Here is a 25699-nt window from a genome sequence, read left to right as displayed (position 1 = left end):
AGGGGCACAAGGCTGGACTCTGGCCTCCACTGGCCCTCTTGCTCAGGTGCCCCCTGTAAGCAATACTCACACGGCCACACAGAGCAGCCCTGAGGCTAGGACTGTCCGTCACACCTCACAACCGCCCTTTCCTTTTATAGACGAGGAAACTGAAGCTCAGAGAGGCTAAGTCACTGGCCCAAGGTGACCACTGCATAGAGGGGAGTTGGGCATGGACACAGGAATCCAAGGGTGATGGGAACCCTCATGGGCATGAAGAAAAGTGAGTACACTGGTCCTGGCCGAGCCCAGGAAGGTCACTGAGGAGTCCTCTGTGACACCCACAGAGAAGAAGAGGGGAGAGGGATGGGAGAGCCAAAGGGTCGGGGAGGAGCCAGGACAGAAAAGGCTTTGAATTCTAGCACCAGGAGTCAGGTATATTTCCTGCAGGGCATCTGGTCAGCCTGCAGGTCCCTGCCAGGTTCTCCTGATGTGATAAAAAATCATCCCTCAGGATCAGCCATCTCTAGACCTGCTTCTGTTGCCATCAAGGGACTGCTTTCCAGCAGTGCCACATCCCACAGGCACCGGATGAGTGGCCTTGCTGAGCAGGCTCGACTGTAAACACAGCAGACTGCAGGCTGCCTGGCTCTAAGCCTGTCGAATTCCTGAAATGCCAACTCAGACATCACCCCCTCCTGGAAGTCTTCCCTGATTGCCACAGCTCCCACACCCCCACTCTTGAATTCATGCATTCCTCTACCACTGTGCATACACTGCTATGTTGCCATCCACCAGTGTATGCATCTGCTTGTACAACAGGACGGTGACCTCCCTGAAGGCAGGGCACAGCCACACCCAACTCTGTCTGTGGTGCCTCACATACAGCCATGTTCAATAAGTCATACATGAATGAAACAGGGAATGAACAAATGAACCAGCAGACAAGCTGGTCCTGGCAGAATCTGAGTAGCGTGAACCAGAATCTCCAGGGCTCAGGCACGCCTGATCCACCCCCACTTGGGGGGCTGGCGGTTCCAAGTTGGGCATATGCTCCGGGGCTAGCAGACAGCTCTCAGCAGACTGGGCTGCATTCAGACACCTGCTTGTTGCAGAGCAGACCAGATGCCAACACCTTTGGTTTGCCAGGTGATGGACACTGCAGCAGTACTCTGCCTGGGGGATGCATTTCCAGCTAACCAAAGTAAGACTCACATCAGGGGGCACCTTGGGGCAAGTGGAATAGGGCAAAAGGGTAGAATCAGAAGCACAGACTAGAATAGGGACATGTTTTAGAATATGTATGTTAAACAGAAACTTCTTTTATCCTGGGTCACCTATTATCTTCACGCAACTAGCCTGGGCTGGTGACACTGATAGTCAGAATCGATCAATTAGTAGAGAATCACACACTGCCTTGAGGCACTATCGCACTCCCCAGATGGTGTGTTCTTCCCAGTGATGCCTGAGGGTAGCAAGCACGAACTTGTACATCTTTGTACCTGGCTGGCTTCCTCCACGGGGCTAGTTTTCAAACTTTGAATTAGAAACACGGAATTGTTCCCCACCTCTCTCCTCTTTGCTCTCTGAGCCAGGCTTCCTTAGAGCCTGCAGAGACGGTGCTGGGCCCAGGGATGAAGGGCTGTACTGAGCCCCAGGGGCTGGGAAGTGCAGGTGGGGTCCTGCCCTGAGGCCTAGTGGTCTTTTCAATCAGGTGAGTGACCGGAACAAGGGAGAGGATAGAGAAGAAACTGTATGACAGGCCCAGGCAGCCCTTTCTGAGACAGCACTAACCTTCTGTCCAAAGTAGAGCTTGGTGAAGGTGAAGGTCCTCAGGCAAACGCTCTTCTCCCGGATCTTGGGCTCGAGTTTCTCCCGGAACTTGTTTTCCATAATCATGCTTAGGAAGGGCCAGGTCTGGGAGATGATCTGTGAGGACAGGAAGAGGCTCTCCAGTGGTCGGGTCTGTGTCCCCACCCCAGACCCTGGCTGAAGCTTTTAGGCCTAGGAGCATGGCCATCTCTGGTCTAATCTCGGCCCTTGCTAAAATCTAACTTGAAATTTCATTTGGAAAATTTAACATTCAAATTTCGTATGTTAAAAATATTTTAAAATATATTTAAATATATGCATATAAGGGCCATGGGACCCTTACACTGCAGCACGCATCTGCTTGCATGCCTGCCAGCTCACCCACCTACCCAATTATCCATCTGTCCGTCCCTCAGACATTGGATAACTACAGCAGTGATTCTCACTCTTGTGCAGGCAGTGGAACCCCCAAGATTTGGTGCCATTTGCAGAGCACCATGAAACAGTCATTCACTAAACCTAACATTATGAAGCCCTTTAGTTCTGTGCTAAAACATAAATTATCTAACTCTGAGGTACAAGCATGAAGTAGCAGGATGCAGAGGTTTAAGGAAAAAAATCGCAGAAGAGAAACTTAAATTGTTTTCTGTGGATTTGATTTTTTTCTAGCAACCAGAAAAGGCCACTTTCCACTGACTCGTGGAGCTGGTCTGGGAACCAAGCACAGGGCCTGGAGAGAGGAAGGCTGGCAGAGAGATGGGGTCTGGAGGCAGGTGCTGGTGATCAGAGGAGAGTGTGAGCGGGGGGCTGGCAGCTGAGAGGGTCTCTTTGGGGCAAAGGCTTCTTCCATTTCCGTCTGTCAGTCTTGAGCCTCAGTTTAAAGATATGCCTTCCCCTTTCCAAACCAGTAACTGGAGAAGGCTAGAGGCATGACGTTTCAGGGCTTTCTTGCCTCCATCTCTCCCGGGGGCTCTCTATGAGCTGGCCCCATCTCCCTGTCTTGCTGCTTTGTCATTGCCTAAGTCCCTCTTGAGTACAAAGCTCTCTGGGACTTTGGTGGCCTCTTGTGTGGTTCGTCTACACAACTGTTTCCCCATCTGAGCCCTGAACTGAGGGCAGGCTCCTCATCCCAACAACGGTCACGTACCCAGCTGCTTGTGTGGGCCTGTGGTGTGGTGCACAAAAGCCACCATGCATGCAGGGCCCGTGAACCAGCTGACACACATGCGGGGAGAACGCTACTTTGGGGGCACAGGACAAGGTCTGTCCCGGAGGCCCTAGGCCTGCGTTAATCCACAGAAATCTGATCGCTCTTAAGGTAACAAGCTACTTCCTCCAAATTTTACCCAGAGGCTGGGAACAGTTTTTGATCCACTTGGCAATGACATTTTAGGTAATGTGAGAACAGCCGCTTTAGATCAAAACCCGTCAGGAAGTCCTTTCATATATCTAACCTAAGTCGTTCCTACTCTGGGCTAAGTCTCTATCCAGAACAGAGGCAAGGTTTGTATTAGAGAAAGTCCTGAGGAAACTAGAGGTGGGTTACAGGAGCCTTCACATTTAGGGACAGGTTTGGGCAGACGGGGTAGTGGCCAGACTCTGACGCCTCATCTGTAAGGTGGGGAGCAGACCTGGAGTCTCAGAGCCCAGCCCAGGGAGTTCCCCTGCATGATCCAACAGCAGTCATAAGGATGATGACAGCTCTCCCAGCGCCAACGATGTGCCAGGCACTGTGGTGCCTTAATTACCTCATTAATCCTCACAACAACTCCAAGGGCAGGGGCCATAATTATTCCCATTGCACAGAGGAGGGAACCAGCTCTGAGATGTTAGGCAACCTGCCCAAGGTTGCACGGCCAGTGCTGGGGGATCTGGTCTGGGAACCAGGCCAAACTCAGCGGCAGCTGTGGAATCACCCCCTTCCTCTCTGAGGAAGCGCATATCGGGGCCCAGGGAGCCAGGGGAGGCTGCACTGTTCTCTCTAGTCTCTGTATTTTGTAACTTTTCTGCTGCAGCCATGTGTTACATTCACAGTTTAAAAAATTGTTGTTGCTTTTTTGCCCCAAAGAAAATAAAGTCATCCTATGGTGATGAGCAGAACCCTAGGGTGGTAAAGGCAAGAGGCAGGCGGACAAGCGGCAGCAGCGAGGGCCTTTGTCCACGTGCTGTCCTGGCCCCCATCCCTGCTGGTGACTCAGCCCAGGGCAGCAGGGAGAGGACCAGGCCTGGAGTGAGGCCAGCCCCACGAGGCCATGCTGCCCTTACCTTGTTGGCCCACTCGACACGCTCCACGTCTGGAAAGTGGATCTAGGGAACAGAAGCCCCAAGGGCAAGTTAGACTTGAGACCTGTGTGCCCCCTGGGAACCACACGAGCGGCCTAGTGAGCCTGGCAGTGCTGCCAGGCAGGTTCCTGCTCCCACTCCCAACCACCCCGAGCACCCCAACCCTGCGCCTGGCCTGCGACTCAGTGGGGGCCCTGCCCTCGAGGTTAGAAATAACCAGAGGACGCCCACGTGCAACAGTGATACTGACAAGGTGGGAGACGCCAGCAACAGCTTGGAGATGCGCTTGTGGGCCCCTCTCCTGGCCTGTGCAAATAAGCTGCCCCTTCCGGGTACAAGCACAGAACCCCAACTTGGGCCCTCCTCCCCAGGGTAATACCGGGTTTGCTCCTGGCAAATTCCATCCCAATTATTCCTTTTAATGACAGAGGTAAATATTCTGCAGAAAAATTAAAAATGTACCTCAGCTAAAGAGAAAACATTTTATCAGAGAATGCCACCCAGTAACAACTGCTGCTTAACAGGCTGATGCATTCCTTCCAGTCTTTTCTAGAAATAAGTAGGTGTAGTTTCCACAGAACTTGAACTCACCGTGTTTTGTAGCCTGCTTTTTTTCACCTAACAGTATATTATGATTCTGCTGACTCTCAAGTTAACTGTTGCCAATTTGAAAAGCCATAGAGAGCATCCTGTTGTTTTCATTGGCAACTGGGAGCATGGGTACCTGGGGTGGGGTGGGGGGCTCCTCAGCTCCCAGGAGCTCAGCCCAAGCCTCATGCCTTCCCTAGCAGGGAGGGCCCTCAGGCTAGGTCCTATAGCAAATCATCCTCCAGGTCACAGCCTCCAACCAGTGAGGCTGGGTGAGTCCTGCCACATCTGTGGGAGAGGGAGGTGTTCCCAAGGTGAATTGATAATACTGTTGGCTAAACACTGCATGACAAGATTTGAGGGGGCTTAACACCCTCCCCACAAGAATCTCAGTTTCCAAATATGTCTGCTGAGCTTCTCCTCTCCCCCATCCCCACCCTCCCGAGGATTTCTGGGATGGACAGAGGGGAAAGAGTGTACAGGGTGCCTATCGTCTGGTACAAAACATGGGCCAGTAAAATGTCAGCAATGGCCATCACTGTCACCATGCCCCAAGGGCCCTGAGCAGGAGGCCAGCTCCAGATCAGATTCATGGTGGGCCTGAGACCTCCCAAGGTCGAGAAAGGGCCTGCCTTTCCCATCTGGGGGCTCAGAGGCTAACTGTTCAGGGACTGAGTAGATGTGTCCGTGAAACTCACATAAATCGAGGGCACTCCCACCAAGCGCCAGGCCCTGGGCCAGCCCCGGGAAGCCCTGAAGGCCCAAACATAGACCCTGGAGGAGACCACTCACCCAGAAGGAAAGCCAAAGGAAGGGCAGAACAATTGGATTCTCTTAGGAACACAGTTTTTAACAGCTTGAGAGGTCAGAGGAGCCCGGTGCTTCTGAGACTCCTGGGACAGCATGCCCCTTCCCAGCCCTTTCCCCAGCGCTGGGCAGTGGCCCACGCTAACTTGGAGAAGCATCTACTATTCCCAAGTGCTGAAGAAATACTTCCTGGTTCCCAGAGGGGGAGCTGACCTAGCCCATAGGGAACAGACAAGAATGACGTGAGAAGTGGACAGCAGCTGGGGTCAGGCCATCCAGTCAGCTGGAGAGAAGCAGCCTGCTCACCACATGCTCCCTGCAGCTGCCCTGAGTCAGGTCTCAAGCTGGGTACCAGGCAAGTAGGAGGTGGGACCCTTTCACTGCTCCCTATCACACTGCCCAGCACTAAAGTGAAAACTTCTGCACACGGCCTGGACAGGGGCCTCATCTCCCAGAATTCCACCCCCTCACCTTTCAGTACAGCCACTTGGACCTTTTCTATTCCCAACAAAGGGCTGCAGATACCCTGGGTCTGAAACACACTTCCCTACTCCCCTTCGATTCATCACCATCTTAGTCTCTCCTTCTTCCAGGCAGCCTTTCCAAATTTCTCAAGTTCCGGATGTGTGTCCCTATTACACGTCTGCTAATTGTCCATCGCAGCATTTAACACACTTTGTTAGAGTTTCTTGGTCTTCCTGCCTGCCTCCTTACTAGACTGGAAGCACTGGTGAGCTGACTCAGCCTTGTCCCCGATTAGTGCCCGTCCCTGGCAAATGAATGTCTTAATAAATATTTATGGAATGAATGGATGTATGAATGAATGCAAGGTCCTTGCCTTCAAGGAGCACCAGGGTGGTGAAGGAAGCAGGCAATTTAGACCATTCCAGTGTATGATAAGAACCAAGGCAGGAGGAGGGGGCATCACGGAGGAGAGGTTGGTTACAGCTGGGCTCTCACTGACACCTCTGCTTCTCTTCTGCCCAAGCCTGCTGGCTGGACCCCTCACTCTCCTCCTTCCATCCCGACCACTGCACTTCCCATCCTGCCCCGGGGCACACTTTGTGGGCATACCCAAGGTTCCGCACCCCAGGAGCTGAGAAGTTCTCATCTCCTGGACCCCGAAAGGTGATCCAACTTGGCAGGTCCCACTCTGGCCACACTTGGGAGCTAGTCAAAGATTCCTGAGCTGCCTCGCACCTCCTGAATCAGAGTGTATCAGGGTGGGGCCCTCCATTTTATTTTTAACAAGCTCCCGGCATGATGCTAGAGTTCAGTGAGTTATCAATGAACAGCCCATCCCATACTCACCCTGAGCGCAAAGACAGCAACAGAATGCCCAGGTCCCACACTGATTAAGTTTTTGTGGTCTCTCTGGCCATCCATGCCTGTATTTGAGGCTGGTTGCTAAGAGATTCCTCCAGATAGCGAGCCTGAACCCTCTGAGAAAGCAGCAATTCAGACCAAGAAAATAAGAGACCATCGAGTCACCCCATTCTGCCTGACTCTCAGCACCTGCCATCGCTTCCCAGGTTACCGATACAAGAGCTGGGCACCTTCTTTCTGCCCCTTAAAGAAGTTCTGGACCAGGGAATGAAATCAGAGAAACTGACACCTATGGAGCAACTCTTCATGTCCAATGCTTCCTCAGTCTGACTCAGACACATGAGCCTATTCTTCCATTATCATTAGGTTTTTTGGGATCTTTCCCTACTCCCAGTTCTCAAAGTTATTCTATGTTTGTATCTATTGGCTTTATATTTTAGCTTCTGCATTTAGGTCTTCAATCTGTCTGGACTTTTTTACAGCAGGTAAGATAAGCATATAATTTCATTTCTTCCCACAGTCTCACTAAGGCAACTTTCTCACATCACATACAAAAAAAAAAAAAAAAAAGAAGGAAGAAGTTCATCTTTCCTCTTAACTTGTAAAGCTACTTCACTCATAAGTTAGCTACGAGTGTGTGTTTCTCCACTCGGTGTTGAACTCCATGATCTGTTTGCCTGTTCCTGTGCCAGTGCCACGCTTTTTAATCATTATGGCTTTGCAATATCACCTGGGGTAGAACGAGTCCCTCTTTTTACTTTTTTCAAACTGATTTAGAAAATCGGTGTTTATACTTCCATATGAATCTTAGAATCATCTTGTCGATCTTCAAAAAAACCCCCCTGGAATTTTGATTGTGCTATTTTAAAATTTATAATTTGTGGGAGAACTGACATTTTTACAATATTAAGTTTTGCATCCATAAACAGAATATTTCCCTTTATTCGTTCACATTTGATCATATTCGCATAGGATCATAAACTGTTTTCTATTAAAGTCCTGTATCTTTTTTGTTAGATGACTTTGTGGGATTTGTGGTTGTTAGAAATTTCGTTTTCGGGGTGACTTTATTGAAATCTGTTACTAGTTCCTTGGTTTGACTGTTCATTGATTCTCATTATTTACATACGTTTGTAATCTCCAAATAGTAATTTTCGTCTTTTGCTCTCCGTCTTTATCCCTGTTTCTCTTGTGTGACTTCATTGGCCGGGACCTCTGGCACTTCACTAGGCAGGCAGCAGTGGTGATAGTGGTCACCTGTATCTTCTACCCTCAAAGGGAAGTTTCTCCATTAAGCATGATTTTTGCTGTAGATTTTTAGAGGACAGCCTCTGCCAGAGTGAGGAAGTTCTTCTCAATTCCTACCTTTCCAAGAGCTTTCATTATAAATGGGTATTGAACTATACTCAATATTTTCTCATATCTATTGAGATTATCATGTTATTTTTTCCCCTTTCATTCATGAATGTGGTCAACTTAACCGGTTTCTTTTTAAAGCAGAACTATCTCAAGTTCCTGGGGTCAACACCACTTGATGTAATATACTTAATCAGCCTGATATTTCACTGAGTTTTATACACTCATGAGTCAAAATGGTACCTATGGTTTTTGTTCTTGTACAAGTCCTATCTGGTTTTGGTATAAAGATTATACGATAAATCATAAAATGAATGAGACAGCTTTCCTTATCCTCCTCTTTTTCTGAAATAACTTCTAAATATAGAAATTATCTGATCCTTGAAGTTTAGTGTATCTTACCTATAAAACCATCTTAGCCTGAGGCTTTTGAGTGGTGAGTGGTAAGTGGTAAGTTACTGTTCTTTAGAGAACAGTGTAGTCATTTATATTTTTCTAGACATATATCTACTTCACCTAGGTTTTCAAATGTACTGATATATAGTTGTTTATATTATTTTAAATCTGTTATATCTTTATTCCTTTTTTATTCCATATTTTATTTTCATCTTTTCTATATTCTTCATGATCAAACTTTGACATTAAACTAATCAGACCTATTTTATATGTTAAAATTACATGGGAAGCATTGTAAAATTAAAAAAAAAGTTATATAGATATATACGTATAATATAAATGTTCTAAAATTCTGAAAATTCTGACATGTCTTTGTATAATCCCAACTTACAGTCTTTTTCTGCCTCTGAAAGTTATAAATCTTATGTCTTTGCAATGTAAACACTCAGGAACTAACCAAAATATTGCCCACAAAGACTGAAGGGAAAAAGACCTTTTTAAAATAGAGACTACTGTATAAGTTCTGTTGCCAAAATTTGTAAAGGAGCTATGGTTTTGTTTTGTTTTGTCTTTATAGAAAATAATAAGAATAAAATGAAATAACTAAATGGGAAACAGGATGTATGTTTTCAGTAGAAGAAGGTATGGAATGTGAAGATGCATTTTTGTTGAGGGAAAAAGAAATGTGTTTTTTTGATAAGGAAATATATAAAGAACATAGTTTTTTTGTTGTTATTTTGTAAAGGAAGAAAAAAGGAAAATAATTTCATCCTGGAGTAGGGTGATCATTTCAAAATAAGGAAAGAAAAGGTAGGACAAATACTAAAAGGTGTATGGAAATTACAGAAGTTTTGTGCATGTTGCAGAAGGAAAGAAAAGGTAGGACAAATACTAAAAGGTGTATGGAAATTACAGAAGTTTTGTGCATGTTGCAGAAGGTTTGTGAAAGTCCCAAAGGTTCATTGAGGAAAAATTCATATATGATCAAACTAAGAATGGAATGGAAAGCTAAGTCAATTACATGATTTATATGGATATATGTGAACTCTCACCAGATCTTTACCATGATCATTTTTAAGTCTTTTATCATTTACTATTATTGTTTTACTCTGAACAAAAAGATCAAGATCAACAACAATTAATAACATGGGACTAAATAAACTGATAATTATAATTTTCATGACTTTTTATATCAAATATTACTGGGTTTTTAACCTGTTTTCCAGATATAAAATATCTTTTTCTTCTCCTAAGCTATCCATGACCTACAATTTGGTAAGTTATACCTTCGTACACAGAATTAAAGCATTTATCTTTTCTTTCCTATCGAATCCCTCCAAAATTTCAGGTACTCAACTAATCCATGTATAACCAAATTTAAAGGCGTTGACTCTTAGATTCATGGTTCCTAATTTAAAGAAAGCTCTTACACCTAACTGAACTGCTAAACTAACAGAGGATTTGACATTTTAAATTATTAGGAAGTGAAGACTACATCTGTGTGGACAACTAAACCAAGATTTTGAATCAGGCTGGTATAATCTATAATTTTTTCTTTATTTTAGGTCCTTCCTATCTCACAAATAATATGAGAAGCCAAGCACTGATAATATAATAGCTCTCATTTCCTCCCCCTCTTAGTAATAGCTCTCGTTTCCTTTCCCCCCTTAATTTCTGACTAGAAAAATAACTCAACATTGGATATTATCTTTAAACTTACTTCACAGGTCAAAACGTGCAACTGGTTACACACATAGTCACGGATATTCAATGCCTGATGATGTCAGCCCCAATGAAGTTATCAGATTTGAAAAAAAACCTTTTTCCTTGAGCAGGTATTATAACCACCACAACAAAAGTCATCCAGGAGAAATCTTAAAATTCCCTTACATGTTATATTAGACAATAAAATCTCTTTTGATCATTACCTAACTGAACAGGTGGGGTTTACTACTGTTCATACCTCTTGGATAAAATACCTCTGATAAAGATAAAACTAGATAAAATCTAGGCAAACCAAATAATTAAATATGTGTCCACCAATGCCTCATGGTTCTTTAATTTCTTTAGCTGACTGCCCTTAGATATTGCCTCTTAATTCAAATCTACTCTTCAAATTGGAATTAGCATTTGTTATTACAGAAGATTTTGCTATTGTAAAACTTTGTAATTTTTTAAAATATCTTGATATTATAAAGACACCACCCTGACAATAGTTATTCAACATTCTGAGATTAATAGATCGAGAAGGCCTATAAGACTTCACATGAGAAACCACAAGAAACTACAGAAAATGTTTACCCTTAAAGAAAAATGACGCTCTAAGCCTTTCTCTTTCTAGTGCTCTTGTTGCTCAAATGTGACCTAAGAAAAAGGAAAGCCACTTTCCCTCCTACGTGGGACATGATATACTAGGAATAAGCCTTCCTGGCTATGAGAAACCGATAATGACATGGCATACACAAAATAAGCCATCCTAACAATAGAGGACCAACAGTGCTTTTAATAACTGATCAGTGCTTTTCCCCAAGAATCGATAGGCAATGCTTTCAAGGAAAGATCTTGATCGAAAGGAGGAAATGAAATAAATAAATAAATAAATTGAGCCAGAGCTGCCATCCCAGAGGAATTGCTTTGCATGTCTTTTGCCTCTAACCTTTGGAATCTTAAAACAGGGCAAAATCACCTTTGGACTGGGACTACAACATTATTCACCAAAAAACTGTTTGCAAAGATAACAACATGAAAGCAGATGTTATGACTACTGGAATGAAAATTAAAAACATTTAGAATTCGTCACTATGTTAACTTATCTGCACCAATAGAAACGCCTCCCTTCTGGAGATGTGATGGTCCCCTTTCCCTTTCTCGTAAATACCCTTTGCCTTTGCCTCCTAGTTGAAGTATTATTTGAGCTTCTGCCTGAATCAATACTTCCCAAATGGCTATTCTTTAATCTCAAATAAATGCTTGCTGCCTTCCATTTTGAAAGGACATTTATTTTTAGGTTAACAAGCTCCATTTTACAGATCAGGAAACTGAGGCTCAGAGAGGTCACTCACAACCACCGCCAGCTGTGGAGTGCCAGAGCCGAGACCCAGACCCAGGGCTGTCTGTCTGTGCTTTTCCACCCTACCCTACTCACTCCTCTTCTCTACATACCACTAGGTTTTCCTCTCAGATAGACAATCTAATTTAGCAGAGAACTTGTAGGCCATGCTTTACAGCTTGCATAGGGCATTCCATACACGCCTTTATTTGACCCTCCTCATGCTGTACAAGGTGGACAGCAAAAATGCAATTATCCCCATTTTACAGATAAGAGGTTCAGAAACTAGTATGCACTTGCCAAGATCACCCAGGTGACCAGAACCCAGATCTTCTCACCTGCATATGATTTGAGAACAGACTTTAAATCTTTTTCTCATCCATTTCCTTTCCCCATCCTCCACCTTCGGCATTTGAAGTCCATTTCTTAGTGTTTTATTAACTTACTCCTTGTGTATTTAAAATTCCACCTTTGTTAACCTCAGTTTTCTCATCCACAAGATGGGTTCAGTACTGCCCACTACACAGAATTCCTGAGAAGACGAAATGAGACTATGCACGTAAGGTGCTCAGTACTCATCCTGGCTCAGAGTAAATGCTCCAGAAGTGGCGACTGTTGGAAGTTCTACAGGCCCTGGAGGTACAAACACTTTGACACCTTTGACCTGAGGTACATGCCAAGAACAAGGTCACCTGGGCTGTATATCCGTTTCCATCTGACCCAAAGCCAGAACATTCTCTACCGAGTCTCCCGGTGCCTGCAGTTCTGCACTTTGGGAGACCACTGAAACTAGAGAATAGAAAATGAGAGATAACACAGAGAAAGTCGATGCCACAGGGGAAGGACCATAGCTGATTGTTGTTTCCCTGGCCTCCTCCGAGGGATCTGTGTCCCCGGGTAAAGACAGCCAGACAGGCCGGGCCCAGGGCCTGTGAGGCGCTCGGAGAAACTCTGCCCATGGGGTGGGGCAGGTGCTCCATAGGGCAGCATGGCAGAGACCCAATCGGAACCTCTGTCTTGTATCTTTTCCTCTCTAGGCAAACAAAGGAAAGGCAGAAAAAGAAGACAGGTGGCCTCACTCTCAGACTGTCCGAAAGTCACTGAGCTTTTGTTCCAACTCCCCATGAGGCTGGGAGTATCTGGGACCAGCTAGGGTGGAGACACCACACCGCCTGGCAATGCAAAGGGCTGGACTCAGGCAGTGGTTCTAGAACTTTTCTATACAAAACACCACCTGGAGAGTTCAGTTAAAACGTGGATTCCTAGTCAGGGCCTTGAAGCACGTGAGTTAAGAGGACCGGGCAGGGCCTCAAAACGTTCATCTTTAACAAGCTCCCCAGGCTGTTTCGATTGTGGTAGTGGAGGGTGTAGAAGGAGGAGTACCCAGGGCTCCAATTGGAGGACCTGCTTTGGCCCTGCGAGCAGGTGGCTCCTGTGTGCCCTGGGGTTCCGGACTAGGGCTCCAAAGTCACAGCATGTGTCACCAGCTGTCACTCCTGGAAGAACACCAAATTCTTACCAGTGGCCTACAGACCTCAATTCTTTTACAAAGGGAATGTCATTTGCACCACCAAGAACAAGGGGAGGCAAGAGCCAGCAGGTGAAAAACACAATGTTGGGATTCCGCCTGACTCTCTGGGCATAGTCTTTTCCCCTAAGAGTGAAGCCACTCCCACCCCTGTCTGCTTTCTGCAGACAGGCAACCACAGTAGGAGCGCAGCTAGGGGGCTGGAGGAGCAGGGGCTCGTCCTGACTCACTTCCTTCAGATCAGGTTTCTCATGACTGAAAGAAATGAGGCTGTTAATTCCTGTGCTGCTCAGATCTATAACCGAAAGATAATGGACACGAATCCACTTCTAAATGGAGACAAACTCAGCACTTATAGCAAGGTCCCTCCCCACAGAAACGTGAATAGTATTCTGATTGATATATTACAGGGATGATCATTTCCCCAAAGCAGGCCTGGAAAATTGCTAAGTTCCCAGGCCCATGGTCAAGTCACCAGATCTTAGATGTCCGCTATTCAACCTGCAGTCCCCCTTGGAGAAGTTTAAATAGAGCTTCAACCCTCATCTGAGGCCTCCCTAAGCTCACACACCTCTCGCTGTTAGTGTACTTGGGCCCAAGCCTCCCAGGCGCAGTGGGATAATATTTTAATGACAGCATTTGCAGACATCGCCACGGAAGTGGCAGTAATGAGCACTCAGAGAGGAGAGACAGATTGTAAACCAAAATCAAGTCTAAGTCAGAGTTCCAGGCTAGCAGAGGCCACCAAGGAGGCCCTCACCAATGCTCCATCTTTAGGTGGTTATGTGCTTTATTTCTCAACCTTTTAGGAAAAATGATTCCATAGCAGTGAGGAAATGGAGCCAGAGTGATGGTTATATCCCAGCAGGGCAGGGGCCCAGGCAAGGCTCACAGATGGGCTGGGGTTGGGGTGGGAGGCCTGTCCAGGAGTTTCTGGTCCCCATACCCTCCCAGGAGGCAGAGAACTGGAGAGCTTCACCTAAAGGGCCCATCTGTCACTAGGTGAATCCTGCTCACTCCTCAAAGAAACAGTACCTCCTCCTGTCAGAGCAGCCATACAGAGACAGACATACAGAGATACATAGACACAGAGACATACACATGAAGATATACACACAAAGACACATGTACACATAGACATGGACACACACGTCCAGAACTACAGAGATATATCCACAGATCACACATACACACAAAGACACACACCTTCTTTGATGGAGGAAAAAAAGCCTCATGGCTCTTCTCTGCTCTAAATGGCAGTCTTACACACACCTGCTGACTCAGACAAATGTTGCCACCCCACCCCACCACCCCTCGCCCAGGCTCAGACAAGATACCAAACCCCGCATTCCGCATGCCCTGTGGGGACGTCCTACACAGGAGGCCATACTGGACTTCGGGCCAGCTCCTATCTTCCTGAGGGCCTGCCCAGGGGTGCCTATTCAGGGGTTCCTCCTCTACCAAAACATGGTCCCTTGATTTCATTCACTTTTCTCCTGATGCACAGCCTTTGTCCCTTTTACTCAACCTCTGTTCTTGAGAGGTAAACATTCAACCATAAAAATTGCTTTTAAATCTGCCCACTCTTCTGTTTAAAATTACTCTGCTCAAAGTGCTTTAAGGGGAATCGTTGATTTTCCGACTGGAAACTCTGGCTAGCTTTGTTCTGGAATCCATAACATGCTCAGCCTGCAAAATGGCCTAAGTCAGCAGGACCCAGCTAAAGGACAACTGAGCAGATAAAACCACAAAGGCATTCGTCAGTGACAAGGACAGGTACCTGTCAGCCTTTGCTGAGGAATAAGGGCTTGCAGCAGACAGGGACTGCCTTGAGCTATCCATAGAGTCATTTTTTTCAAGGAGAACTGAGTGTAACGGTTAAGTTGTCAGAGAGTTCCATGATCCAGTTTGGTCATGCCTAGCAGTTAAAAAACTTACCCTCATGCATATCAAACTAGTAAAAAGGCAAAAAAAAAAGGTAATATTCAATGCTGATAAGGCCACAGTGAAGTAGGAATGAGAGTCTTTAAAATGTTCATAAGCTTTGACGTATCAGTTTAACGTGTAGAAATCTATAGTAAGGAACTTGAGAAACATGGACTAAGGATTATATACAGACATTCACTTTAGCATTCATGCAATAATTTTTACTGAGAGCCTATTAGGTACTGGGTATTGAGTGAGGAGCAGAGGGTGCAGAGATGAACAAAAAACATGTCTTGCCTTAAAAAAAGCATTCGATCTAGAGGTAAAGTCAGACATAAAAATGGGTGCAAATCGGCATGGGAAGTGGAGTAACACAGACAGGCTCAGGGTACTGTGGGAGCCTGAGGAGAACGGCCCTAGAGCAGGTGTCTGAGCTTGGACTTGAAGAGGCAAGGCAGCCAGACTGGCAGATTAGGAGACGGTCCAGACATAGGAAACTCCACCCACCTCAGCCAGCCATGTGAATAGGAAATAATGAAATAATCAGTATTAGAGAAATAGCTAAGAAACTTATGGTATATTAAGGATATACCATATTAAGGATATCATAATCCTTAAACATCCTTTTGGAGAATGTAATATAATGTTAAGAATATTCGAAAAAAAGGAAAAAAAAAGTACCAGATTTTTATAAAATGGCTTTCACATATACCTTCTACACAGAGGAAGTACACCCAAACGTAATGATGTCTCTTTGGGTGGAGGGACCATAAATTCTTATTTTAATTCTTACTTTTAGGCCATTTCCAAATATTCTATAATGGGAATAGTTTTACTTTTATAACCTGAAAAACCAGATTTTTAACCAGTTTATAACCAGTTCCTTAAAAAAAAAGTAAACACACATGGGCAAAGGAAGGATGCAACTCTGGGGTCTTGAAACATCCTACATCCTGGAGAAGTTTCCTTGGCTTTTTACTGGGCGTTTTGAGGACTCGCAACTCTCGGCACACCGGGAAGGAACTTCTTGGCAGGAGCAGCCGCCCTGCGTTCCCACAGAGTGGGCTATCAGGACCTGGGCCCTGACTCCCACTGCAGCCAGAAGGTGCCAAGTCTCAGACCCTTGGCTTGAAATTACAGGGTGTATAAAGGGAATGGGGTCTTGTCCCTTTAATAGTTCCCACAGGGAAAACATCGTAACGTTCTCTTCACTATTTGCAGTGTAGAAGGAGGAAGAAAAGGGAAATCACTTTCCTCAAGCACAGGTGAATGCTTTCGGGCTATAAGCTTTAGGTTTCCTGAGATTTAAAAATCCCTGGAACTCTGCCAGGAGAAGTGACTCCGAATGAAGGAAGTGGGAAGAGGGGAGGCTAGGCCCCAGTCCCCTGCTCCTCTGTGTAGCTGGGTTGTGGCCTTCACAACCATCGGGGGCAGCTTACACCTCCTAGTGGCTCCCCCAGTCACTGGGGACATTCCCACAGAGATGCCGTCTCTGCCTGCTGTCACGGCTCTAGGCCAGGAGGCCAATGGAAGCTGGTGATCAGCTCTCCACACCTTTCTGACCATTGAAGAGGGGGCCACGACAGAGAAGGACAGCGTCTGTCTCACTCTTGGCCTTGATCCTCCGCCACTAGGTGACCTCTCAATTATCAAGGTTCTCAGGTAGTTGTCTTGGAGAAACGGCTGCTGTGGGCACGCCTATCCCAGAAAGATTCAGCTCCTTGTAAATTAAGCAACGGGCAGTCTCATGTGGGTTTGGTTATCAGAAATTATTGTCCAGAATCTGATGAGTTCAAGTGACCAAATGTTTTGGGCCCAGAGTGCCTCAACCCTTACTTACCACAGTCAGCAACACCAAAGTGCCACTTCCTCTAAGGAAGCTACCTAGACCACTTCCTGCCTGGGGTAGATCTCCTCCCCCAGGCTTTCTCAGAACCTTGCACTGCCTCCTTGTAGCACTGATCACCCCAAGATCAAAAATCTCAGAAAAGGTTGTTCTCAAGGTTCTGAACCCTCATCTAGCCTGGGAGTTCCTTGAGGGCAGGTACCACATGTCCCTCATGTTGTGAGCCAGCCTGCGGCACTGTGACCGACACACTGCAAGTCCTCGGTAGATGTTTGCCAACTGAGTAAAGGATGCCTAAGATCCCTGTGCTGGGCTTGGAGGAAGGGAGGGAGGCCTACATTCTGTCCCTCTATTACCCAATCCTGGCCCAGACATTATAAGTCCATGAAGCATCACTAAGACATGGGGCAGAGACCCAAGGGACGTGACTAAAACCTCATGAGTAGGAAGTCCCCCAATTTCAAGTGGCCTGCAACCAGTCCTGATATTTAAAACTACGTTCCACACACTGGCTCCAAGAATTGAGCTTTGTGACTTAATCTGAGAGTACCCAGACTAGCTTACAACTGTCAATGCATTTACTTCCCCTAATTAACAAATTATCAGTACAAGACAGACGGTAAGAGCCTGGGCCCTAGAGGATTGTGGCTCCACCCACAAAAGGAATGTCTCTCGGCCCCAGGAAAGCAAAGCACCCGGCCCTGGTTGTCAGCCTGAATGGCTGGCATGGAGTCTTAGAGGGGACCATCCCAGGAGACTAGCATCCCAGGGATGCTGCTGCGAGCCTTGGCGTGCTCACTGCTTTGGGGTAATGGTTCACCTTTCAGGGGGCATTCTCCCGGTCACACCCAGTTAGGTGGTAGGTAGGAAAGAAAGGTTGGGGAACAGGGTCCTGTGGTCAGGGGGCACAAGAGGAAAGCCAACTGGGGGCTGCTTAATCATGGCAGCTAAAAAGGTTGTAGGACATCTCCAAATACCTTGTTATTTCCTGAGAGGAATGAGGGACCCAGAGAAGACAAGGAACCTTCTCAAGGTCCCCAAGTGAATGAGCCGAGACTCCAAGTCCAGATCTGCCATCTCATTACATCAGTACCCCTACGCCAGCAGACACACAAGGGTTAACTGTTCCTAACAAGGCTGCCCACTGATTGCTGTCCACTGGCAGGAGAACTAGCCCGGCCAGACGGAGACCACAGACAAAATGCAAGGTTTTCTGACAATCTCTTCCCCTCTCCACCCAGTTTCAGGCCCTCATCCTCTAACACCTCTCACTTGATCTGGAGCTGGAGCCAGGTGAGGCTCTCACCAAGCTTCCCTTCTCACATCAGGCCACTTGTGGCAGAGCCTAAACAAATATCTGACAAACCAGTCAGCCACCTGAGCACTGGTCAAGGGCTCGGTGAATAACCATCAACGCAAAAAGCAGCGAAGGGCTGCCCAGAGCACGAACCCAGGAGTGCGACCTGCAGGGCTTCCAAGAGGTAAAAGGCAATGCAGCAACACGGGTTATCCCCAGGAGGGTCTTGCGCTCAGAGCACGGAGGAGTGGCACTGAAGATCGGAAAGGAAGTGGTTTCTGGAGCACGGTAGCTGGAATTCCGCGAACTCACAAGACCGTGCCAGGCAGAGCCGGGGCCACAGGATGGAGTCTCCACACATCCCTCCTACTTGCTCCACCCTCTGTGGTCATCCTGCTTCAGAAAGACAAGTTTGCTGCCCAGACACTTGGGAATGAATTTCATATTAGGAAAATGTAGAGTGAGGAGGCCTGGGAAATCGAGAATACAGCAACGGCCCCCACTGAGCCCTCACTTGTGCCTCGCTATGAACAAGCAGCTTTTCAGACACTCGACTCACCACAATTGTGTGTGGAAACAGCCTTGGAGGCCTGCAGCTAGATGAGCGGTGAGCTGTGGTTCCACCAGCTCTATAGCGTCAAGGGCTCTATTTTGTTACTGTGCTGTCCCCACAGTCCCCAGCCTTGGCAGGGAGGGATGACTGAAGGGGCTCTTAATACCTTCGAAAATATACCTAAAAACTGTGTGCAAGGAACACTCACGTGTAAACGTGGCAGCCGTTCTTCTGTTCAGAGCATGAGCTGCCTTTTCTCCATGTGGCCAGGCCACATCCACAAGGAGATCCACAGGTTATTCACTCATGACCCCTTTGAAAGCAGAAGAATCTCTTCTTCGAGCTGTATCTTCCATGGAAGGGACCAGAAGAGGAGCAGGACTATCTGAAGTGTGACCAGAAGCAACCTCCTTTTATAGGGTTTTACAGGTGGGGACAATGAGACCCAACAAATGAAAGCAATTTCTAGGATCACCTAGAGGCAGCAGCTTGGACCAATGTGTCGAGGCATCTAATGGGGCAAGAAGTCTGCCTGATTGAGAACTAACTGATCACCAAGGCCTGGCTGGGGAGAGTGGTGGCATCTCCGCTCCAGCTCAGCCTGGCCTTGGCCTCCACCGCTGCACAGTAGCTTGGTGCAAATCAGAATGAGATGCGCTCTCCAAGCAGCACGCAGCTTAACAAGCAGCAGGTGAGCCGGAGACCCACCCTCGCTCACGGGGTGCTGCTCTACAGGGGCCGATTTCATGACTATATGAGGCCTGAGTGTGGTAGCCACATACGAGGCTCAACTTTTCTTCAAACTTTCTCTGACTATTGGCTTGCTATCTGTTAATTCGTAAAAAATATTTCTGATATCAAAGGAGGTCATAAACCATCAATCCCACTTTCATACAAGGAAATCGGTTCTCAAAATAAAGAAGGCATGCTGAAAGGTCCACATGTAAGGATAAAGACACCCGTGCTCCAAAATTGTGGGCGAGTGTCACGCTGTCCTTACCACACCCAGAACCACATCTATCTTTGTCTTCTTAAACAGTACGTGTTCCTTGGGAGGCAGAAAAAGGATGGGAGAAGAATATTCAATTGAGTAAGTTCCAGATTTTCCACATCACTCCTGGGCTTGTAAACCTTCATGAGACGAATCTTTAAATCTATTTGCATGTTCTTCACAGGTGTTCACACAGAAGACCAACCTCCGCAGACCTGCTTCTTAGTCTGGATTCCTAAACCTAGTCAGTAATAGGCGCCCAGCTCCCCAAATCAGAAGGTGCCCTGGAAGACCCCTGGATCCCTCCTCCTCCCCAATCTAGAGGCCACCAAGTACCTAGAGTCCCACACTGCACACTTCTCATCCCCTCTTCTTGGGCCCCACTACTAGCCTCTTGGCTTAAATCAATTTCTCAACTGGTCTCTCTCTTCCAGCTTCACTCCTCCCTCCATGCTGTGTCTTACAGAATCTTTCCAAAACCTCTACAGGCTCCTTGTAGCCTTCAGAATAGGCCCGACTTCTATCAAGTCTGCCTCTATTTGGCCCCTGTCCCTCAGCCCCTACCACACACTTCAGCCAGGCCAAACCACACCAGGCTCCCTCATATACCGGCCATGCCACATCTCTATTCTGTGCTCACAAGCCTCTTTCTGCTTGGATGCCCTTTGCAGCACCACTGACTCAGTCTAAAAGGTTATCCAGGCTCTGGCCCTCCAAGCCGGTCAGGAGAGTCTGGAAAGTGCAGGTGGAGGCCAGGCCTTCCTAGGACTCCGCCAAGAAAGCAGGAGTCTATGTGGTCTGGGGACAATCTGGTATGGAAACAAAGTGGGGAGTCCTTCACTCCAAGCCTGTGTCCTCTGACTGGGCCCTGGTCAGACTCCCATCTCCAGCTTCCCCGAGACCTCTGTAGCAGTCACCTATTATGCATCTGTCTCCTGCCCCACACTACCCTCTTAGAAGGAGAGATACCATCACCTTCCGCTGTGTGTCCCAACATCTGGCTGAGTGAGGCCTGGGGTATGGTTTATGGGGTGAAAACCCAGGAGGTACCTCCTTGTGTTCTGCGTACCTATCAGGCTGAGCACCCTGTTGGCTGGGTTCATATAGTCCCGGGGTCCTCTCAAGAAAAGCCAGAACAATTTCTATGGTGTTTGTGTGCAGAGGGATGGGGGTGGGGAGGGAGTGTCAATAACACTACAGGATCTGATTCTTGCTCTAATTTCAGAAACACTGCTTTTGCATACAGCTGGGTCTAGAGGCCTCTCTAATATAAGAAAGGGCAGAAGGGGAGGTGACCCATGATGAGGCCTCATAGGTCAACTCTCTTGGGCAGAGGCTGCCATGGGGGTCACAACAGAGGTTTGACAGGCAGCTTAGGCTCCCTCAACAGTGAACAGGGAATACGGACAGGTTCAGGCCTCCTCTCTGGGTCCACACCTTTTAGGATCACGAACCCCCATAGAACAACCAGGATGACCAAGTTCTGTAGGAGACAGATCCCAAACACTCACCCCATAGCTGCTGCCCTGGGAAAGTGGTCACTGTGCTTTTATACTGTGCATGCTTCGCAGTAAAAGTATTTGCCCCCTTTATTCCCAATATACATAAACCTATTTACAAAGCTTTACCGTCAATCCATACATAAAGTGTTATAGGCTGAATTGCATCTCCCAACATTCATATGTTGAAGTCCTAATCCCTAGTACCTTAAAATGTGGCTGTATTTGGAAATAGTCTAAAAAGACTCTAAAGAGATGATTAAGTTAAAATGAGGCAATTAAGGTGGGCCCTAATCTAATCTGACTGGTGACCTTATAAGAAGAGGAAATTTGGACACAGATATGTACAGAGGGAAGACCAAGTGAAGACTCAGGGGGAAGACAGCCATCTATAAGCCAGAAATGAGACTTCAAAAGAAACCAACCTTCTCAACACCTTGATCTTCATAAATTTCTGTTGAAAAGTCACCCAATCTGTGATACTTTATGGTAGCCCTAGCAAACTAATATAGTAGGTGTAATTTCTCTCTCTCTCTCTCTCTCTCTCTCTCTCTCTCTCTCTCACACACACACACACACACACACACACACACACACACACATAAATAGGCCTTTCTAATATTTTCTTACCACCTCACTTCAGATGCTATCATCAAGCACAGGTGTAAGGAACCTATGGCCTGGTTGGATTTTAGGGTACAGTCCTCACGCTAGAGGAGCTGAGGGGCCTGGTAGCCAGTGAACATCTCCCCTTGTGGGCCTGAGTATTTCTAGAAGGAATTAGAGAAGCCTGGAGGCCCCAGCACCCAGAGGGGTAGGTCTGCCACAGACCAAACCTTGTACTGAACACAGTATAAAAACTCTTGCTAGTGTTTCCCAAACTCACCTGATCCTAAGGTTCCCCAGGGTGCCTCCTCCCTTTGGGGAGTTGTGAGGTGGGGCCCGGAACTTGTTTTTGTTAAGAGAGCCAGGCAATTCTCAGTACCACTAGCTTTGAGAAACCTTAGTCCAGGCCATTCCACACCAGGAGATAAGTTTTGTAGCTGTAGACTGAGCGTGAGTGTGTGATTGAGGGTGTGTGAGTGTGCATGTGTGTATGAGTGTTTGTGTGTGTCTGGACAAGTCGGAGCATCTCTACCAGGCAGAGGGAGGGAGAGAAGCCCGTGCCCCAGCGCTGCGGATGAACCAGCGCTACGGTTCTCTCCCCTGCCCCTGAGCCCCATCCCCAACCTCTGTCCCAACCTCTGCTGCTGAAGGATGCTTGTCTGTCGTATATGTCATTGTCTTAGTCGATCAGTGTTGCGCTCTGCGTTCTTTCTTTGAATCAACAGGCGCGTGGAAGGAATGCCCTCTGCTTTCCTCCGGAGTAACTTTGCAAGAGTCCCAGACGCCCTTGTCTTTCTCCTGGGTGTGGCCCCTCCCGTAACTTTTCTCCCAGGCTCTGGGCCCTTAAAAGAAACCTGGGTTCCTTCACCCAGCGCAGACGACCCAGATGTGGGGACGAGACTGAGGGGCGGGCGGTGAGGGGCACCGACACTGTCCCCAGGGTCTGTGCGCCCGGTGCGGTGGGGGACCCCGTATGCGGGTCGCCGGGCTCCCGCCATCCCTCGGGTCTAAGCATCCCAGCTTCCCAGAGGACTGAGGGTTCCTTCCTTCCGAACCTCCGAGGGTATCCACCCTACCTCCGGCCCCCGCCCGGCCCAGCCCGGCTCACCCAGGCAGGCAGGTGCTGGCCTAGCAGCTCGCGACTGATGAACTGGCGTTCGTTGTCCAGGAATTCGAAGGCGGCTGCCAGGCGCCCGAGCTTCCCGCGGCGGTTTCTGCGCCACCACATCCACAGCAGGGCGCCAAGCAGCAGCCAGGTTATGCTGAGCCCCAGGTAGCCGGCTAGGTAGACAGGCGCCAGGTAGAACAGCACGCGCGCCACGAAGGTGTACAGCTCGGGTAGCAGCTGGCTAGACAGGCGTGCGTCAGGGCCCGGCGCGGGCTGCTTTCCCTGGGCACCGGGGGCACCGGGCACTCCGGGAGCGCAGGGCTCCTCCGCTTGCATCTCGTCGCCGCCGTCTTGCCCTTTCCAAAAGCTTCACTGGCGCTCAGGTCCGCGCGCTCCGACCCGCAGGCACATCTGTCCTCTAAGCGTGAGGAACCGAGCGCCGCGGCGCACCTGCCCTGCGGGACTCACTTGCCCTGCGGGACTCACCCGCGCAGCGCTCGCTCCCCGAGCTCTGGTTTCCCCGCAGCGAACCTGAGCGCCAGGGCAGGCGAGGCTCGGCGGCTGTGACTCTGCTCCCAGCCCGCAGCTCCGGGAGTCTCCGCCCTGGGGAGCTGGCCCCGGCGGAAGAGGGCGGGGTCAGGCTGCGGGGCTGGAGCTTGTCGGGGTCTAAAAATGAACCAGCAAGAGACCGAGTATCTCCACGTTCCGCGCAGGCGTCAGCAGGGAGTGTAGTTGCAACACAAGGGTAGAACCCGGGCTGGACCAGGCGCTGCCTCAGGCGGTTTATGACTCACCGAGGCATGTGGACAAATGGCTCGTCATGGATAAACATCATCTAAAACCTGTTTCCTACACCCAGTCTACAATATACAGTCTAGTGTAGACTTTAGCTGGGCATTCGAGGGCCTCCCAGCCCATGGATGGGCCTAACCCTGCGTCTGAGTCCTCCAAGAGGCTCCTAGATCCCTGCATCGCTGCCCCTCATCTAGCATCTATCTATAAAGTTTAGACCTAGTCCCTAGCTCAACCTGGCCAAGCTCAAGTCCCCTTCTGTGCCTGTAACACCTTCTGCCCTGCACTCTGTGCGGGTTGTTAGTTTGAATCTTCATTCCTTGCATCATCAGACGGGGACTTTTCAGGGGTCAGGCCAGTCCTGCTCATCTCTGAGGGGACCCAGCACCGCAAGTGATGGGGTGCATGACAACAGAAATGATGAGGAAGCCCTGGGGAGCTTGGGGATCAGTTGCGAAGCCCAGGGTTTCTATCTAATCTTTTCTGAATGATCCGAGCGGGTGAAAATTTGAATATCCAAGTTAAGACAGTAAGTCTCCAGAACAGCAAAGAATAAATTTCTGTTGTTTCAAGCCACCCAGTTTGTGGCACTTTGTTTTGGCAGCCCTCAGAAACTAATAAAGTCACCCACTAAGTGCCAGGCACTGTTGTAGGCACAGGAGATTCAGGGGGAACAGAAAAGACAGAATTCCTACTCTCACAGAGCTGACATTCTAGTGGGGGAAGACAGACAACAATCTAAACAAGAAAACAGCAGGGAAGACTACTATGAAGACAATGCAGTAAGTGATGGAAGAGAGAGTGACTGGTGTGGGGTGGAGGGTTGTTTTAGCTAGGGTGATTTGGAAAGGGCTCTCTGGGAGGTCACATGTGAGTTGAGACCTAGGTAAAAACAATTATATGTATAATTTCATCTTTATAAAAACTTAATATCTCATAAAAGCATCTCTCCTTTGTACTGGGTAAGAGCAGGGTCTTTGTAATTTGTTTGTCTGACTTTAAATCTAAACCAAAGCACTTACTGACTCCAAGAAAGGTCCTTAGCATCTCTGCACTTCAGTTTCCTCATCTGTAAAATGGAGATTATAATAATACCTAAATCATAGGGTGGTTATGAGGATTAAATAAGACAGTGTATATAGCCAGATGGGGAAGTAGTCAAGGAAGGCTTTAGTTTTGTTTGTATTGTTTGAATTTTTACTGCAAGAATGTATTTGTGAATTACCTGTATAATTAAAAAATGTTCATTGTGATAAAATATATATAACGTGATACTTTCTCAGTCATTTAAAGTGCACAGTTTAGTGGTATTAAGTACATTTGTATTGCTGTGCAACCATCACACCATCCATCTCCAGAAGTCTTTTTATCTTGCAAAACTGAAACTCTGTACCCATTAAACAATAATTCCCCATTCCACCTTCCCCACTGCCCCTGCCCATCACCCTTCTACTTGCTGTCTCTATAAGTCTGACTACTTTACGGATCACATATAAGTAGACCCATACAATATTTGCTTTTGTAACTAGTTTATTTCACTTAGCATAATGTCCCCAAGATTTATCCACATTATAGCATGTGTAAAAATGTCCTTCCTTTTTAAAGCTGAATAATATTCCATTGTATGTACAGATCACATTTTGCTTATCCATTCATCTGTCAATAGACACTTGGATTGTTTCTGCCTTTTGGATTTTGTGAATGTTGTGATGAATATAGGTGTACAAATATCTTTCTGAGACTGCTTTCAATTTTGGGGTGTATATATCCAGAAGTGGCATTTCTGGATTATATGGAGCTCTATGTTTAATTTTTTGAGGAACCACCATACTGTTTTCCGTAGTAGATGCTCCACTCGACACTCCCACCAATAATGCATAAGGGTCTCAATTTCTCCACCAATATTTGTTATTTTGGGGGGCTTTTTTTTTTTTATATAGTAGCCATCCTAATGTGT

General features: G+C 47.4%; 1 protein-coding gene across 1 annotated transcript in view; it reads right to left on the bottom strand.

The window, feature by feature from the left end:
• Nucleotides 1-23483, bottom strand: part of ESYT3 (extended synaptotagmin 3) — a 41658-nt gene extending 18175 nt beyond the window's left edge. Inside the window, exons 1-4 of the mRNA XM_023525911.1 lie at nt 22951-23483; nt 4057-4098; nt 1774-1908; nt 1115-1206 (exon numbers count right to left, since the gene is read on the bottom strand). Coding sequence (XP_023381679.1) covers nt 1115-1206; nt 1774-1908; nt 4057-4098; nt 22951-23286 — 605 coding nt within the window. The 5' untranslated portion in view covers nt 23287-23483. The remainder of the gene's footprint in view (nt 1-1114; nt 1207-1773; nt 1909-4056; nt 4099-22950) is intronic.
• Nucleotides 23484-25699: the final 2216 nt, after the last annotated feature.

The sequence above is a fragment of the Pteropus vampyrus genome, unplaced genomic scaffold (genome assembly GCF_000151845.1).
Source record: "Pteropus vampyrus isolate Shadow unplaced genomic scaffold, Pvam_2.0 Scaffold643, whole genome shotgun sequence".
Lineage (NCBI taxonomy): Eukaryota > Metazoa > Chordata > Mammalia > Chiroptera > Pteropodidae > Pteropus > Pteropus vampyrus.
This window is presented reverse-complemented; position numbering and strand designations above follow the sequence as displayed.